This window comes from Ips typographus, linkage group LG9 (assembly GCF_016097725.1).
Source record: "Ips typographus isolate SLU linkage group LG9, UJ_Ityp_2.0, whole genome shotgun sequence".
Taxonomy (NCBI): domain Eukaryota; kingdom Metazoa; phylum Arthropoda; class Insecta; order Coleoptera; family Curculionidae; genus Ips; species Ips typographus.
Window position 1 is genome coordinate 5,405,218 of NC_138430.1, and position 17,124 is coordinate 5,422,341.

The 17,124-nt window shown below is 37.1% G+C and overlaps 5 protein-coding genes across 5 annotated transcripts; 2 read left to right on the forward strand and 3 right to left on the reverse strand.

Annotated features, from left to right (window-relative positions):
• The first annotated feature begins 129 nt into the window (after window positions 1–129).
• On the forward strand, window positions 130–7,138 carry LOC145733492 (thioester-containing protein 1 allele R1-like). The gene is made up of 20 exons (XM_081986343.1): window positions 130–388; window positions 1,379–1,571; window positions 1,739–1,972; window positions 2,024–2,274; window positions 2,330–2,660; window positions 2,714–2,902; window positions 2,955–3,132; window positions 3,184–3,362; window positions 3,413–3,685; window positions 3,735–3,789; window positions 3,841–4,359; window positions 4,411–4,571; window positions 4,625–4,809; window positions 4,866–5,078; window positions 5,209–5,428; window positions 5,485–5,678; window positions 5,727–6,066; window positions 6,118–6,293; window positions 6,349–6,629; window positions 6,678–7,138. Exons 1-20 carry the CDS (start codon window positions 324–326, stop codon window positions 6,893–6,895), a joined length of 4,455 nt encoding a protein of 1,484 aa, XP_081842469.1. The 5' UTR covers window positions 130–323; the 3' UTR covers window positions 6,896–7,138.
• Window positions 7,139–7,217: 79 nt separating this feature from the next.
• PIG-T (phosphatidylinositol glycan anchor biosynthesis class T) lies at window positions 7,218–9,346 on the reverse strand. The gene is made up of 3 exons (XM_081986354.1): window positions 9,034–9,346; window positions 8,577–8,910; window positions 7,218–8,490 (listed from the first exon to the last, which is right to left on the reverse strand). Exons 1-3 carry the CDS (start codon window positions 9,209–9,211, stop codon window positions 7,284–7,286), a joined length of 1,719 nt encoding a protein of 572 aa, XP_081842480.1. The 5' UTR covers window positions 9,212–9,346; the 3' UTR covers window positions 7,218–7,283.
• A 729-nt stretch (window positions 9,347–10,075) lies between these two features.
• On the forward strand, window positions 10,076–13,044 carry LOC145733496 (EF-hand domain-containing protein 1-like). The gene is made up of 11 exons (XM_081986348.1): window positions 10,076–10,215; window positions 10,269–10,622; window positions 10,679–10,834; window positions 10,893–11,056; window positions 11,115–11,280; window positions 11,332–11,501; window positions 11,553–11,747; window positions 11,801–12,043; window positions 12,096–12,280; window positions 12,334–12,567; window positions 12,628–13,044. Exons 1-11 carry the CDS (start codon window positions 10,168–10,170, stop codon window positions 12,966–12,968), a joined length of 2,256 nt encoding a protein of 751 aa, XP_081842474.1. The 5' UTR covers window positions 10,076–10,167; the 3' UTR covers window positions 12,969–13,044.
• LOC145733500 (uncharacterized) lies at window positions 12,965–14,961 on the reverse strand. Its single transcript, XM_081986355.1, has 3 exons — window positions 14,633–14,961; window positions 14,001–14,578; window positions 12,965–13,902 (listed from the first exon to the last, which is right to left on the reverse strand). Exons 1-3 carry the CDS (start codon window positions 14,852–14,854, stop codon window positions 13,059–13,061), a joined length of 1,644 nt encoding a protein of 547 aa, XP_081842481.1. The 5' UTR covers window positions 14,855–14,961; the 3' UTR covers window positions 12,965–13,058.
• A 191-nt stretch (window positions 14,962–15,152) lies between these two features.
• LOC145733503 (uncharacterized) lies at window positions 15,153–17,015 on the reverse strand. The gene is made up of 5 exons (XM_081986362.1): window positions 16,733–17,015; window positions 16,128–16,553; window positions 15,797–16,075; window positions 15,639–15,740; window positions 15,153–15,586 (listed from the first exon to the last, which is right to left on the reverse strand). The coding sequence occupies exons 1-5, from the start codon at window positions 16,788–16,790 to the stop codon at window positions 15,222–15,224; spliced, it is 1,230 nt and encodes a 409-aa protein (XP_081842488.1). The 5' UTR covers window positions 16,791–17,015; the 3' UTR covers window positions 15,153–15,221.
• Window positions 17,016–17,124: the final 109 nt, after the last annotated feature.

The window sequence follows — 17,124 nt, forward strand, 5'->3', positions numbered from 1 at the left end:
AAAAATCTTAACGAAAAGACATTGGCAGACCTAATGGCAATTTATGAGATATTTCAGCATATAGTGGAAATTACACTTGGCCCCAGACTACCGCGGATCGTGGGTCGCAGGAAGGTCTACCAGCTGGTCGGGATACCAAAGCAAGGTAAACCAAGCATGGTCTATACCAAGTGCAGTTGATATTACGGTGAAAAGCGGACACCATCCAAAACTGATCAAGTGTTTAATAAGATGACAGCCTAGTGGAAGAAGTTGGTTTTGTTTACAACCAGAACTTCTGGTAGAAAGTTGTAGTTTAAGAGCGATATTGTGGGTGTTACATAATGTGGCATTGGTTGGGAACGATATGTGTTGTACTACTAGTTGTAGAATGTTTTGGACAAAATGGGTAAGCTTATGTAATAATATTTACCAAAATTGATTAAAAAACTACCTTCACTTCTATAGAAGTTGTTGTCAACTCGAAAAACCTGAACGATCTTGACTTTCACTGCTTTCTTTTTCTTCAACGTGCCAAAAAACATGACCCGCTCAATCATCGATTGTGTTTACACGTAATTACTCAACTGAATCGCCCTTGCAACTTCTTACAGTCAGGTCAAAAGAATTTAATTTGCGTGCAAAACTGTATAATGTTTATAAATGACCTGTAGTGGATAGACCGTTAACAATGTTGATTTTTTATAATTTTGCTGTAAGTGAACCTGTTAGGTTTGTCCTCATTATACAGAGAATGTGTAGACCGTTAACTCAATAAATCAAGTGTACAAAGAATAAAAATCCAAATATCTATAAAGTTTAGATATTTGAGACACCTTTGATCCATATATGACTAGGCAAACGATATCACTAAACAGGATTTTCCTTGCGAAACCATTTATGGGAAGACTATGGGTAAAGCTAAAGGTGTGTCGAGTGTTTACCCGAACAATATAAACTTTAAAGAATTACTCACACTATCAAACTTACTGATCCAGCTTGTGCAAGCAAATAATGTAATTAATTATCTATTGCGCTAGTACACAATTTTGTTTACTCGAATTGTGTGTTTTTCCTCACACTAGATTAGGTTTTTTGTTACACAATCCAATCTAGAATATTTCCTAGTCAATTATTTATTATTATGTATAGTAGAAGTGTGGGAATACTTAGCAGCAATAAATGCAAATAATTTTACATAAGCAATGACTGAATTAGGAAGATGACCAAGAAAACATGCTTCCTACTGATTGCCAAAAATTGAGTGGGTTACTAGGTGCAGATTAGTCCAAGGAATTTCCTCTACAGAGGATCTGTATAAAAGCCTTGAAAGAATGAACTGAAATCAGCTTGATATGTCAGGAATTTCATTGAAAACCTAAAGTACGTCTCGTTTCAGTTACTACAACGTAATCGGACCTCGAGTAATTCGACCAAACAGTGAATATCATGCGGCCATCAGCGTTCATGGTACTTCAGGACCCACAACGATCACGGCCACTTTAGAAGGACAATCGTTTACGGGAACCCCATTTTTAATGCAATTTAAAGACACTGTGGTTCCGTATTCTACTGTAATTAGTCGCTTTGAAGTAAGTTGAATAAGAAATCATGTGTGTTAACTGGTATAAAATTGCAAAAGTTTCTCACAGCAAAAATTGCAGGAAACCTGAAATTACATTCTCATGATATTAAATACTTAATTACTTTTTCTTTTCAAGTGTCGTTGAACTTGTATTATTACGACTAACTATTATAGGTTGGTGATATCCAAGATGGGAATTACAAGCTCCACGTAAGTGGTACAAGAGGTGTAGACTTTTCAGCCGAATTTCCACTGGACTACCTTCAAAAAAGCTATTCAATTTACATTCAAACGGATAGAGCAGTGTACAATCCAGGGTCTACCATTATGTTCAGAGCGATAGTTTTAAATCCAGCTTTGAAACCAGCTGCTGAAGTTCGTAATGAACCTTTACTAATCCACATAGAGGTACTTTAATAATTTTTGAATAGTACACTTGCATGACATTTAAATTATCAGGATGGAAAAGGCAATCGAGTCAAAGAGTGGGGCAACATTGAAGCAACTAAAGGAGTATTTTTCGGCGAATTAAAACTCAGCGACAGTCCAGTACTAGGAAAATGGAATATTTCAGTGACAATTCACGGACAAACCTACACGAAACCAGTGGAAATTGCTGAATATGTGTTGCCTAAATTTGTAGTGGACGTTCAAGTGCCAAAACACATCACCTTTAGAGACAAAACCCTTCCGATCGCAATTGAAACTAGGTAACAACACATCAAACACATTTAAATCACAAATCTAATGTCTTATAACACACAGATATAATTACGGTAAAAAAGTGACGGGTGAAGCAACCATAACAGCCTACCCAACCATTTACTCTGGAGTAATACAACCAATCTACCAAACGCCTATAAGAAAAGTGGTGAAAATCGACGGTACCACAGTGGTGGAGTTTGACATAGAGAAAGAGTTGCGTTTAAACGACGAGTACGAAAGAGTGGTCATTGTGGATGTGACTGTTGAAGAATTCCTAACTGGAAGAAGACAAAACAACAGCGCAGAAGTGCACATCCACAAATACAAATATAAAATGGATTTGATTAAAACTGCAGATTATTTCAAACCAGGATTAACTTACGCAGCTTATGTAAGTAGTCTAAAATTTCTTGAGTACTGAAGCTAAAGCCGATGCTAATTTAGATCAAAGTGACCAACCACGATGGAACCCCACTTGGAAATGAAGAAAGAGATGTTGTGATTCGACATGGATATTCCCGACAGGATGAAGTGTACGATGAAAAAACGCACAGATTGGACAAAAATGGAATTTTGAAACTCGAATACTCAACTCCAGTTAATGTAACCAATACCACAGCATTAAGAATTGAGGTAATTAAACCAGTAAAACAACTTAACTGTCTCTCAATACTTACACCAACAGGCCGAGTACAAGGATCTTAAAGAACGAATCTCACCAATTCCGGCGGCTGTGTCTTACAGCAACACATTCCTACAAGCCAGTCTGGAAACCGAAAAACCTATCGTTAACCTGGATGTTGACGTCATAGTCAATTGCACCGAACCTATGAAATACATTAATTACGTTCTACTAGCTCGAGGTATGTTTTTAGTCACTCACAAATCCATCAAAAAAATGCAATTTTTTTTAGGAGATGTCCTTCTAACTAACTCATTCCAAGTGGACAATAAGAAAGTAGCCAAGTTCCGTTTCACTGCTGTCCATGCTATGGTACCAGTCTCTCATTTAATTGTTTACTACATCAAAGATGATGGTGAACTTGTTGGGGACGTTGTGGACATTGAAGTGGATGTCATGTTCGACAATTTTGTTAGTACATATAGTATGCATTTACATGGTTCTCACTAAGTGGATTTCAGATTAATATAGACGTTAGCACCGATGAAACCGAACCAGAACTGGATGTAGAGCTAACAGTGCGTGCCCGTCAAAACTCTTACATCGGCTTGATGGCTGTGGACGAAAATACAATGAATTTAAGACCTGGTTATGATGTTACCATAAATGATGTGGCTGAGGATTTGCAACGGTATGATATTGGCCAAAAGTCGCCCTATGCATTGATATCCAGACAATCTAAGAATTACTTTATGTGGAAACCTGGTTCTAGTAACCCACACTCTGCAGTATTTGTACGTTTTATATGTCAGATTGAGAAGTTTATTAAAATAATTATTCCAGGAAGCTGGAGCTGACATTTTAACCAACGCTCACATAGACAGACGCAAACCAACTCGTATGTTGCATTTTCCTTACAGCCCACACTATTAATAGCATAACGTTTCAGTTGAAGATATTTACCTTCGTCCTGTCTTTTACGGGTCTTCGACTGTTAAACCAGATCGAGGTTTTGGTGTATTTTTACCTGCAGTCACAAGACCACCTTTAGCAGGACCTTACGCTTTCAGCAGAATTCCTAAACCAGTATGGAACAAGCCTAAAGTATACCTAACTGAAAATATCGCCCCCACTTGGTTGTTCACCAACTTTTCCTCCGGATACGAGGGCAAAACTTCAATAAGAAGGAAAGTGCCTGCCACCCTAAACAACTGGTTAATCAGCGGATTCTCTTTGGACCCGATAAGAGGCTTGGCACTGATGACCCAACCCAAAAAACTCAAGGTGTCAAAAATGTTTGTTGTATCCTTGGATTTGCCTTATTCAGTTCAAAAGGATGAAATCCTAGCGGTTCCGGTGGTCGTTTACAACTATTTAGGACAGGACATAGTGGCAGAGGTCACTTTACACAACACAGAACAGAAATTTGAGTTTGCTGAAGTTTCTAACGAAGTGGCTGCACCAAAAAGTTAGCTCCTGACACTTTTAATAAAACAAACCTAGTAAAATTTTGTTGCAGAAATCGAATTGTATCGAAGAAAGAAAGTCAGTGTTGGTAAAAATTCTGGAGTATCAGTATCCTTTATGATCACCCCTTTGAAAGCTGGATTAACAGAAATCAAAGTTACAGCAAACAGTCCTAAAACCCAGGATATTGTGGTCAAACACCTTCAAGTCGAAGTAATATCAGTTCCATTAAACCCAAATTTGTCGTAAATTAACTTATTTTGTAGCTGGGAGGAGAAACTGAATACTACTCCAAATCCGTACTAATTGATATGCGTCAAAGCAGTGTTTTTAAAAAATCAATCAACTTTACCATACCCAAAAATATTGTGGAGGAATCTGAAAAAATTGAAGTTGGAACTGTCGGGAATCTGTTAGGGACCTCCATGATCCATTTAGACAATTTAATAAGGTTGCACCAAAAGAATTTCTACCAAAGAACAAAAAAATACTAGAATAATTTTCCAGGCTGTCAACAGGTTGTGGGGAGCAGAATCTAGTGCATTTTATGCCAAATTTGGTGATTTTACAGTATCTAAAAGGTACTCAGCAACTAACCCCCACCATAGAAAATGAAGCTATTAAAAACTTAGAGACTAGTTACCAGCAACAATTGCAGTACATGAGAAAAGACGGATCGTTTAGCCCATTTGGTGACAAGGACGATTCAAGCAATGTTTGGTAAGCCAATTATGTCCAGTCCACATGTGCAGCATTTGGGTTGTTTGTAGTTTGTGATTGGTCTAAAAAAAGCAGCCATCTGAAAGCTGCTGGACTTAACATCAATTTCAATTAACTGTACTTAATACAGGTTGACTGCTTATGTAACGTTGGCCTTAAAACAAGCCAAGCAGTTTATATACGTGGACAATGCCGTCATTATTAAAGCGCTAGAATGGTTGGCTAACAACCAAGGTTTTAATGGAAGTTTTGTGGAGAGTGGAACAGTTATTTACGATGAGTTGCAAAATCGTAATGGCAACAGCTTGGCTTTGACTGCCTTCACTTTACTAGCTTTCATGGAAAATCAGGTATTTACGTCAGTAACTGGTAATATTCATTTTAGTATGCACGTAAAAACTTACAGAGAAGTTACAACTCCAACTATACCAACGTAATCTATAAAGGTTTGGACTACATTACAAGAAACATGGAGGAAACTGAATCAACCTACACACTTTCCATATGCAGTTATGTTTTGTATCTGGCTAAACACACATCCAGACAAAGTGTATTCAATCTTTTGGATATCAGAGCCAAAGTGGATGGGGATTTAAAATGGTAAGCAGCTGACCAACTAATTATTAATGTAACAAAAATTGCCTTCAGGTGGGCTAAAGATATCCCCAAAAATGAAATTAACAATCCGTGGAAGCTACGACCGCGATCAGTGGATATAGAAATGACATCTTACGCCCTTCTTACCTTCCTTGAAGCAAATTTAGTAGATGATGCAATTCCAATATTGAATTGGCTAGTCAATCAACAAAACAACATTGGTGGCTTCAGTTCTTCCAGAGATACAGTAGTGGGACTACAGGCATTATACAGGATTGTTACCCGACTGTCAGCACCTGTCAATTTGCAAATTGAGTTTGCCTACAATAAAGGAAAAACTGGCAAGTTTAGCATCAACCAGAATACTGCTATGATCCTCCAAACTACTGAAGTGAGTTGTTGACAGTAAAGTTTTGTTTTTAAATAACTATGAATGTATTAGATCGATAAAGCCACAAGGGAGGTGAATGTAACAGCCCAAGGCAATGGAATAGGCATTTTTAGGGTTTCTTATCAATACAATACAAACGTGACTGGTCCATGGCCGTTGTTCACCTTGGATCCTCAAGTGGACAAAAACTCAAACGTTGATCATCTTCAACTTTCAATTTGTACAGCGTAAGTGTTTTGAAACATTTTCAGGCATCTTTATTTTTTATTAAACAATTTACAGTTTTGTCAGCCGCAACTTATCTTCCACTCCCTTAAGTAATATGGCGGTAATGGAAGTGACCTTACCGTCCGGTTTCACTGCGGATCGCGACAGTTTACCTAGCTTGGAAGTGTCGCAAAACGTTCAAAAAGTCGAAACCAGCCACGGAGACACCAAAGTTATTTTGTACTTTAACAATTTGACAGTAACGGAGTACTGTCCGACCGTATCAGCCTTTAGAACGCACAAAGTGGCCAAACAAAAACCGGTTTCTGTGGTGATTTACGACTACTACGACACCTGTAAGTTACTGATATTTTCAGGAAAAATTTGTCTAAAAGTTATTTTAGCAAGGAGAGCCCGAATTTTCTATCGAGGACCTAGAGCAACCTTATGCGATATCTGTGAAGGAGAGGATTGTGGGGATATTTGCGAAGCCGCTTTTAGGGCACAAAAAAGTCGCGACAGTGAAGATGATGACGATAATGACCTGTCTAGTAGCACCCTAACTAGATCAGTTCCTTTAATCATACTAACGCCACTGATATTATTACGATTATTTAGATAGTTTCAGTGTAAATAAGTATTTAAAATTTTGTTTCTAAACTCTTCTAATATTTCTCTAAAACCTGATTTAATTGTTTTATAATTTTAAGTGTGTGTATATGGTAATAATAAGTAGTAACAAATTCTGTGATTGTTATACGTAATTTAATTGTTAATTAACTAAATATTGTACAGAATGGTTTAGATGTGAAGGAGTGATCCTGGTAGCCATAAACTGTTATTTAATTAAATCTTTTTTAACAGATGTTGTTGAAATTAAGTTTAAACAAACTATGTTGCTAACAATCATCAAATAAACATGTAAAAGAAAAATAATACCACTCTAAAACAGCTAATAAACCTGTTTATAACAATTTATTATTTTATACACACTACTTCACTTTACATGATTAATCCTCTTTGGTTTTTGTGTCGCTTTTCTTACTAAACCGACCTACTACCTGACAAATTTTAGTTTTAACACGTTCTAGAAGTTTCACTTCAACCTTCTTCCGCAACACGAGCCGTTTTGTGGTAATGTTATGCAAAGGACCAAACGCAAGGGCAACTACAGTACACGCAAGACAAATCACATTGTAGGGCATACTAAAATCGGGCGTGGGTAACGTGATCACCATATTTTCGGTACGAATTTGCACTATATAGCCGCTACGCGACGCGTTAAAACTCCCGTAAATTGTGGATGAATCTAAGGGTAAACCGGTATAGTTTTTGGCTAAGGGTAAATAACTAGAAATGACCGCTGAGCCGATGTAAAAGCCATGATTAGCGTCCGGAGGATATTCCTGCCATTTCAAGAAAAGAAAATCAAAATCAGCTGAAATGGTTGTTACCGACCTAGCAGGTAGTCTAACAACAATTTCAATGTAATAAGGTCTTGTACGTTGACTTCCTGGCTTATACTTCAAAATAGTAGGTTCAATCTCAACTCCATTTGAAACAATTTTCAAAGTGTGTAGATAAACTGGTACATACCAAGCAATGTTTTGCAGCAGGACAACATCCAAACTGGCCCAGTGATTGTTGTAAATTTCAGTTACTAATCCGCCTCTTTCCTGTCCATAACCAGTTAAATACTGATTGCCATGCAACATTGGTGGGATGTTCACAGCTAACTCCATAGAATCCTTGTAGGTGGCTGCCACACTCAAAAACATTGGCGGCACATTAAACACTGCATAATCAGTCACTTGACCACCTCTTATTGATGTCACCAAACTATCAGGTGTGGGTGAAAGTTCAAACTTATGCTGAGCCTTACTGGACAAATCGACGTAAATTGTGCTGTTTTTTGCCAAAGGGCATTTTCCATTCAGTCCTTGACCAAACAGTTTTTTGAATGACCAGTTTCTAGTGCCTAGTAATGCATAGTCATACACCAATGACACTGAAAGTTGTAATTCTAATGCTGGTGATGTACATTCCTCATCAGAGCATGTTTGTCTGAGATGCAGCCCAACTGAATGGTATTTAGTGTTATGAATGTACCCAGAGTTGAGTAAAGATGCCAAACCAGACCTTGAGTCACATGGTAATAGTTTTTTGAAAGGGGTTAAGTTTTCTGTGCATACTATTTCACGAGGTAAGGTGGCATATCTAAAATTAGAACATAGGCACATTGTAACATTTCCAAAGTGTTTGGTTTGGTAACAACTATGTTAAAAATAAAAATTTTAACTCACCTTAAATATGTATTATTCAGGGTCTGCCAATCCATCACTCCTCTAGGTCTGAATGAAAATTCTGGACTTACAGTGTTGGAATTATCAACAAAATTAAATGAAGCACACAACAAGCCAGACAATGAGTTTGACAACAATTTCCAGTTCTCCTCAATATTAACAGTGTCTGGCTTGAACCAAGCCCAAACTTCTGCACCTGGGGCAGCATCCACCACTGGATAGCCCCAGCTTTCATACCTCCAAAGACCACTAGTCAAACTGACATGTAATTCATGCACATTGAACCGCGCAATAATTTCACCTAGTGCTCTTGGAAATAAATGAGTGTGATGATCTAGAACCAACAGTTTAATAATTACTAACCTCTATGTAGTAAAAACAGGTAGGGAAACACCCAACCAGATAAAAAATAAAAATGAGTGAAATACAAATATAGCAACAATTTTGAGGTACTTACATTGTTCATTGCTGGGATCAATATTCCAAACAGTAGAAAATTGAAAATGGGCGTAGAGTTGTTCACTAAATAGGGGTTTGAGCAGTAATTCTTCAGTGAAAGTGTCCCTACTTAGTGATGAAGGGGAAGAAAAATGAAAAATTGTGCACAAATATATCACAATCAAATGGCTAAACATTGTCCACTACTTGTTCAATATAAATAAATTAAATACACTAGAGAAACATTACAATTCCTGAATTATTTACAACAAATTCAAAATCATATTATATACAACAAAATCTAACCTCAATTTTCACATTCCTGTTTTAGGCAGATGACAACTAACTAAATCGTACTGTTTTCTCTTTCCTTCCCCCTATTCAGAAAGAGAGAATAAGGAGGTTGGGCAGACAACCTGACGCAACGATTAGTAGATATAAACTAGAAAGGACACTCGACTTCCAAATTAAAGACAACATCGATCTGTCGATCGATCATTTTTCTTCGACAAAATCTAGTTAATTATGTTGCTTTTAACACCCATAAATAAAAACTAGTGTAATTTCAATTTTTACTTGATGAAAAATGAGTTTAAAACATATTTTCCATGTCGATTCCCATCAATGAGGCTAACAGTTTAATTCCCCGCTCAAAATCAACGGGTTCATGAAAATCCGTCCAAACTTTGAGTTCACTTCTGCGATTCTTCAACTTTCGTCCTTTTGTCCTCACTAGCTGCATTATTTCGTCCTTTATCAATGGATTTACACCAAAATTATAGCCAGCACTGGACGATGATGGCAGATCCTGAGCAATATTTCTTGATTTCCGCTTTTTCAGACTCTTCATTTTACTAATTTTGATATAAACAGTACTGAAATAACAAATAATACACCAATTTCAAAATGACTGACCTATTTTGTTCATAATAAGGACACTGAACAAGTTTGTACTGTTATCACGTGATGCATATAGCGATTTGAACTGAGACGTTCACGTGTTAAACCAACCGGCTGAGAAAGAAAACTAGAAACGCTTTTATAACCGAACCGCCAAATTTCAAATATGCGCTTAACAACGACTGTTATCTATCTAAAGTTTTGTCAATATAAAGACATTTTAATTATTTGAAACTTACTTTTTGTTCTTAAAATGACTGGACTTCCAAAACTACCAGGCTTTACCTTCTATGATCCTACAGTAAGTCAGTACGCAATTTAATTTATTACTTCACAAATTAAAATTTGTTATAGCTATCAAAATTCCATCGGTCCCAAACATTCGATGTGAACTGTGGCTACAAACAACCCAAAGTCAATTACACCGGAATTGGGGGTAGGGAATTAGAATGCAACTCCGTTAAACATATCGGTAAGGTAGATCCTGTCCGGTTTGACCCTTCCCTAACCTACGGCAGGTGCAAAAATACACCTCTGCCCCAATTTGTGCCGCATTTTGCCCTCTACGATCAGAAATGTTTGACTTTTAAAGCTTTTTTCAAACAGTCCGTAGTTGAGTCACCTTTAGAGTTTTATAGAGTGAGGCCTGTTAATATAATTTACTTTTTGGAGGATGATACGATTGCTGTTATTGAGCCAAGAGTTCCGGTAGTATGATTTGATTAATTAAATGTAGCTTAATTCATTTTGTGTTTAATATATAGAATAGTGGACTTCTACAAGGTAAATTGGTTCGAAGGGCAAGGATACCTAAACGCGAAGACGGGAGTTACTGGCACTGGAAGGATTTTCAAGTAGGAAAAGACTTGGCTTTTTATGGAGTCGTCTACCATACAGTTGACTGCGATGTATTTACTAGGGTGAGTTTTCCATTTATTCACTTCAATAATTTTCTTTTGTGTATACTATACTGTTCAGGAATACATGGCTAGTCAAGGGTTGGACATGGCGGATCCTGAAGAAATGCCCTACGACCCTTACACTTTCAATAGAAGATTACAGGAAATTCCTAAAATTACTAAAACGCCACCAGCAGATGATAAATTTCGAAGATTTTTGGAGTATGATGGAAAAGTCTTAAGGTATATTTTCTGTTTCACTATGGTTAATCACAGGGTTCTATAACGTATAGCTATACAGATTTAACGCTGCATGGGATGACAGAGAAAACGAATACGGTGATCTGATGAAATTTGAAATTCTGTTCAACTTGTGCGACGATACTGTTGTGGTTAAAAATGTTCAGGGAGAAAACAGCGGCCGTGATCCTTATCCCTTATTATTGAGAAAAACTAAACTCCCCAAGGTTGACCACACCCTATCCACTAATTACTGACTGAAATTAACCGCTTTTTAGATCTACACTGACACCCCAACAACTTATCCAGCCATATACTTGGAAAAATCAGACAACGAAGTCACCGAGTATTATCAACCCAAAGACTTTTTGGTGGGAAACACGATTTTTGTACTAGGTCGCGATATGTTACTTTACGACTGTGACAAATTTACCAGAGACTACTACAGGTGACATTAAACATTTAAAATTCTGCAGCACAAGTTGTTTGTATATTTTAGGAATGCATTGTGTATTGAACAGAAACCTCCAATTCCAATTGACGATGAGGAAGAACCCAAGCGAGACCCGCCAGTACCACCTCATGATGGCTTAGGTGGTTTAGAAGACTCGTTGCAAAATACTCTGAGTTTCTTGCCAAAACCACCAAAGAAAGACGTTATAAGGCAAATCGCCAATGCCAACAAAAATTTACGGTATAAAGTTGAAGCTGAACCTCTAACTCATATTTATGACAACCAAGTTGCAGGTATGAAATGAAAATTGATGCTGTACACCCTGAAGACACTATAAGAAGGTTTTTACTCTACTATTCGTTGGCTGATGGTACTTGCAGAATTCAAGAACCACAAATTAGAAATTCAGGCATTATAGGAGGGAAATATTTGAGAAGTACTTTACTGGTTAAGCCTGGTTCTGACCCTTTAAACCCGGAATTGTACACTCCAGCTGACTTTTATATTGGAGCCATAATTAATGTTTTTGGCCAAAGGTTTCCTTCTTTGTTCGACCATACAATTTAAAACTCAAATTTCAATTTTTAGGTTTGTAATCACTGGTGCGGACTTATACGTCTACAGATACATGGTGGAAAACTCCAGCAAATTCCCGTGTGAAGTTATAGAGAACATGAGGAATTGGATGTTCAAACAGGGTTACCTTAAGGGAGACTTGGAGGACTTGGTCAAAGACAGCCTGGAAGGTACCAAGAAATTTGATGAGTCCATAGGTAAGTTAACTTGAAATAACCTATCAAAATGTAAAGAAATAATTGTGGAGTAGATGAAAAGAAGTCTGACTTCCAAAAATGTATGGACAACTTGAACGTTGGAGGCGGAGCTCCGGATCAAGCAACTGACAAAGCTAAAGAGGATACATTACGGCAAGAGTACGAAAAGTCTATTAAACATACCTACAAAGTACCACCGCACGGTATTGAGCCAATACACAGGGAATGCGCTTATCCTGTACATCTAGGGGAGGAAAAAGATTTGACTTGCACTGAGGATATTGAAGGTACTGCCATCAAGAAAATTTTAAATTAGTGTTTTACAATAGTAATATTAAAAATTGCAGCCAAATTCACTTCGTATACCCCAAAACATATCGACACTGCTGAAGAAATTGTGGCAAAACATTACGCTGGTGTTCTGCAAGAACATAAAAAAACATGCGACGGTCGTTATCCAATAGAATGTACGGATCCGCCGACCTATGACACTTGTGTGAAAAAGAAGGAAAAATCCGGACCCATCATGGTTAGCCCACCTGATATACCCCCAGAATCCTGTAAATTGAAAGGAAAGAAAACTGTTCGATTTGGCGAACACTGCACGACAGACAGAGATGACCTCTGTGACTTGAAAAGAGAGGTGAATCACCGTGATTGCACTGACTATAAAAAAGACTGTGCTTGATGATTCTTATTTACTCATTTTTTGCGATATGTACAGTTTATTTACTTCAATAAATTTATTTATAAAAGCTTCTAAATGTAGTGAAAATAATTACCTTTTTGAAAAATTCTGGTCCATATGCCTGGACGATCTCTGAATATTATTCAATTTCGATTTGATCCTCTGTTCTACTGAACCTAATTCTGCACTTTTAAGCAATTTGGCGTGCACTAAATCAGCGTCAAACTTTTTTTTGACACTTTCCTCCTCCTCTCTGTTCTTTTCGCGATATTTCCGGACTGTTTCTTCTCTTTCTTTATCCCTGACTTTAGCGTTCTTCATCATTTCCTTCCTTAGTTGTTCCTTTTCCTCCTCAGTGAGTTTCTTCACCTTTTTCCTATCAGGTTTTACCACTACTTCTTCAGTTTTCTTTACTGTTTTAGTTGGCACACTTTTACTGCCACTCAAGTTAATTTTTTTTCCTTCTGAGGTTACAAGACCAAAATTTTTAATGGTTGTAGGCTTGTCATCTTCAGAGTCACTGTATTTGTACTTCTTACTTTTCTCTCTGTCATCCTCTGAACTGGAGTCTGAACTAGAGCTGGAACTACTTGAATGTTTTTTTAAGTGTGGTGGTTTTTCAGGAAGCATTTTTTTCTGTGGTGCTTTTGATTCAACCTCACCCCTTAACACCTTAAGTTGGGCCATAATTTTCTTGTCAAGTTCCCCATCACTATCACTGCTGCTACTTGGTTTCTTTTTCTTACTGTTATCTGCCTTTTTGGTTGGTTGTGGTTTGTCTGGAGTTGGGCTTCTGCTTCTCCTCTTAGATTGAGTTTTGTAGGGTTTGTTTGAACTGTGGTGTTTCCTTCTGTCTTCTTGTGACCTTGATCTACTCCTTTTAGATCTTCTGTCCACATGTTGGGGTCTCTCTCTTGTTGGTGCATTCCTGTTTCTGAAAAATACACCATTGCAAACAAGAAAAACCACTTATTCACTCAAACACCATTTGAAAGAGAATGAAAAATATTATACATGACTGGCTTAACTTACCTAGATTGATTTGGGCTTCTATATCTACTTCTCTCTTTATCCCTGTCTCTCCTATTGATAGATCTATCCCTACTTGGACTTCTACTTTTCTTTCTCCACCTCCTATCAGTAGTCCTGTCTTGTTTCTTTTCAGGTTCACTTTCATCCTCACTACTTGAAGTTTGTTTTTGTTTTTTCTTTTTAGGTTTGTCATCATCCTCATCGTCATCACTGCTAACTTTACCATTAATAATATCCCTCAAATCATCCTCAGACAATTTATCTTTCAAAGCATTAAATTTGTGCATTAAAATGGTGTTTAAGGCATCTGCTTTGTCTTTCTTTGCCTCTTTTTTAGACTCAAAACCCAAAGTACCACCTTTGAGTTTTTGAAGCTTTTGCTTAATTTTCTCATCTAGATCTGAGTGTTTCTTTTTCGATTTTTTGCTTTTCTTCTTCTTCAGCTCCTCCTTCTTTTTTAAGGCTTCCTGTAATTTTTTCAGCTGAATGGGGTTTTGCAAAAATTGCCTTCTGGCCTCCTCTTCACGTTTTTTGATGGCTACCAACGGGTCTTCCTGCAGTTTAGCTGAGAGATCAACCTTAAAGTTATGGGTTTATTAATGGTGTCTTGATTAGAACAAACAGGGACTTACCTGTTCAGTTTGGACTATTTTATTAAAATCTCGAATTGACGGCGGTATACATTCATGTTCAACGTGATTTTTTGGCGTGGGCAACACGAATTTATGGGGTTTCTCTTCCTCATTCAATTGCTCTAAGGTGTTGTCAACTTTTCTACCAAGTAAATAGTCCTCTCTGTTTACGAGGCTGTTAGCACTCTTGTAAATCCAATCCAGTTTCTCTTCTTGGGCCATAATTATGGACACTAATTATTAATTGTTTTAAGAACAGTAAATACTTAATAAATAACTAAAAAAGACCAAACAACAATTATTAACAAACCAAATTGATAACCTAACTTTTATGTCAAATGTCAAAATTTACAAATCTCCGAATACAGGAAATGTGGCAAATGGTTGCTGGAGGACAAACACCGCTAATCTATATTGACTGAACACTTAAATTTAACGTTTTTTTTTTAAATCCATGTTCGTTAATAATCAAACTAATGGCTTGTTTCGCAGCGAGGGCAAGTTAAGCAATTAAACTCCATTTGTTTAATTATCGGTTGTATTAAAGTTTTGATTACAATATGTGATATGTTACTCCAACTAAATGATTTTATTCAGAAAGTTCTGCACGTACACATTGTGCGTCCATATCTCCGCTCCATTCTCCTTTGTAATTACATTTCAGTCTGTACCGTTTTCCTGATCTTACAAAACCTTCCGGACAAACCAACGAGCATTTGGTTCCCGGACTGTTTTTAATGCGAACCCTTCCCGATTTTGTGACGCTTTTTAAAGCGCGCTTCCTGGAACATTTAAAGTACCCATTTTCCGGAGGAAATAAGGGTGTGCAGGTGATTTTTTTGTAGGCTTCGTCACTTTGAAGCTGTTGAATATTGACGCATTTGTACGATCCTACTGTGTTTACGCAACCGTAGGGGCATTCATGTTTAATTTCTGTGTTGCACTCGTCTATATCTGAAATTTCCTTAATTTAGTCGCTTTTTGTTATAGTAAAGTGTTTCTCTACCTAGACAGGTTTTGAAATCACTTGATAGTTCCATTCCTACTGGGCACGAGCAAAACGATCTACCAAAAGTATTGAGGCAAAAGTGTGAGCAACCGCCATTTTCTAAAAAAAAACCAATCCGGTACTTTACAACAAATTGACTGAAATCTAATACTTGCTTATGGCACATTCATCCACGTCCACGCAGGAATGCAAATCATTGGCCAGAATAGTACCCTTAAGTCGCTTGCAGCTACATTTGTATCCCCCATTGGTATTTATGCAAGTATCCTGGCATGGTCCGTGACCATTTCGGAGTAGGCATTCGTTCACATCTTCGCAGGTTTTGGTGTCTCTGCCCAATCGGAAACCGTGAGGACAGTGACATTGGTAGGAGCCTATAGAGTTGGTGCAGTTCATTTGACAACCTCCATTAGTTATAAGACACTCATTGATGTCTGTAAGTTAAAACTATGCAGAAACTATTATATGTAAATTGCTCTAAATTACCAGAACAACGGTGACTGTCTTCTAACAATTCAAATCCTTTAAAGCACTCACACTTGGTGGGGCCCTTAACGTTACAAATATGGGCACAACCACCATTTTTGTTAGAGCATCTGGTTATTCTAGGTTTTGTAGGTGGCATTGGAAGAATAAGGTTTTTTGGTTCTGGATATTCATTGTTATGTTTGGTCAGTGTCTTTTTCTGTTTTCTTTTTTTCTTTCTTTGATGCGTCTGATGTTCTTTATTGTCTAGTTTGATGACCTTAGTTGTAGTTATGGATTGTTCAGTGGTTGTAGTAAATTTTCTTTTTCTGAGCCGCTTTAGTCGTCTACGGAAAAGCGCTTTTTTTGTTGTAAATTCAGTTATTTCTAAAGTGCTGATTCCTTGTACATTTTGAACCAAATCTTGGTTTCCATCCGCTAATAATCCTGGAAAAGTCATAAAACATTAAACTAGGATTCGAAACAGTTAGCCTAAATTCTTAGCAATTAAGAGCTGCATCTGTGTGATGATTAGTGCTAAATATATATGCTATTATAACACTCTGACCTGCATAATATTTTTGTTACATTAATACTTATTTTTTAAATTAACATAAAAAACTTACCGCCAGAAAAATACAGGAAGCAAAACAATAAAAGTGCATTTTGAACTATTGCGTTCATCCTAACGTATAGCTAACTCAAAAATGTTCTCGGTTTGCTTCATCAAAATAATTCTCTTACTGATTCGACCATCAACGCGAGTGGGATTACAAGAGATGCTGCTGCTTAATAATATCTAATTTTAAGTATCAATAAGTCTTTATTACCATTTATATTATATTGGATAGGCATAATAGATGAGCCAGGTTTGCGTAGGCCTCCAATATGTTTATTATGGCTATATTCGTCACGAAATAAATTTGTCAAAGACCGACAGATTTATATTACTTCGTTAATGCATTCCGATTTTTTGGTAGCTTTACGATGTTTTTGAATTTAGCGTGTTGTTCGAGAG

Excerpts from the sequence above, each read along its gene's own strand:
- LOC145733492 (XM_081986343.1), top strand. The coding sequence starts at position 324 with ATGTGGCATTGGTTGGGAACGATATGTGTTGTACTACTAGTTGTAGAA. Across the intron at positions 2,275-2,329 it reads CCGATCGCAATTGAAACTAG|ATATAATTACGGTAAAAAAG; the intron begins GTAACAACACAT and ends TATAACACACAG. Across the intron at positions 3,686-3,734 it reads ACCCACACTCTGCAGTATTT|GAAGCTGGAGCTGACATTTT; the intron begins GTACGTTTTATA and ends TAATTATTCCAG.
- PIG-T (XM_081986354.1), bottom strand. The coding sequence starts at position 9,211 with ATGTTTAGCCATTTGATTGTGATATATTTGTGCACAATTTTTCATTTT. Across the intron at positions 8,911-9,033 it reads TGATCCCAGCAATGAACAAT|ATCATCACACTCATTTATTT; the intron begins GTAAGTACCTCA and ends TGTTGGTTCTAG. Across the intron at positions 8,491-8,576 it reads CTGAATAATACATATTTAAG|ATATGCCACCTTACCTCGTG; the intron begins GTGAGTTAAAAT and ends TTCTAATTTTAG.
- LOC145733496 (XM_081986348.1), top strand. The coding sequence starts at position 10,168 with ATGACTGGACTTCCAAAACTACCAGGCTTTACCTTCTATGATCCTACA. Across the intron at positions 10,623-10,678 it reads TTATTGAGCCAAGAGTTCCG|AATAGTGGACTTCTACAAGG; the intron begins GTAGTATGATTT and ends TTTAATATATAG. Across the intron at positions 11,281-11,331 it reads GAAAAACTAAACTCCCCAAG|ATCTACACTGACACCCCAAC; the intron begins GTTGACCACACC and ends ACCGCTTTTTAG.
- LOC145733500 (XM_081986355.1), bottom strand. The coding sequence starts at position 14,854 with ATGGCCCAAGAAGAGAAACTGGATTGGATTTACAAGAGTGCTAACAGC. Across the intron at positions 14,579-14,632 it reads AAATAGTCCAAACTGAACAG|GTTGATCTCTCAGCTAAACT; the intron begins GTAAGTCCCTGT and ends CATAACTTTAAG. Across the intron at positions 13,903-14,000 it reads AGAAGCCCAAATCAATCTAG|AAACAGGAATGCACCAACAA; the intron begins GTAAGTTAAGCC and ends TGTATTTTTCAG.
- LOC145733503 (XM_081986362.1), bottom strand. The coding sequence starts at position 16,790 with ATGAACGCAATAGTTCAAAATGCACTTTTATTGTTTTGCTTCCTGTAT. Across the intron at positions 16,554-16,732 it reads CTTCCTGTATTTTTCTGGCG|GATTATTAGCGGATGGAAAC; the intron begins GTAAGTTTTTTA and ends TGACTTTTCCAG. Across the intron at positions 15,741-15,796 it reads CGTGGATGAATGTGCCATAA|AAAATGGCGGTTGCTCACAC; the intron begins GCAAGTATTAGA and ends GTTTTTTTTTAG.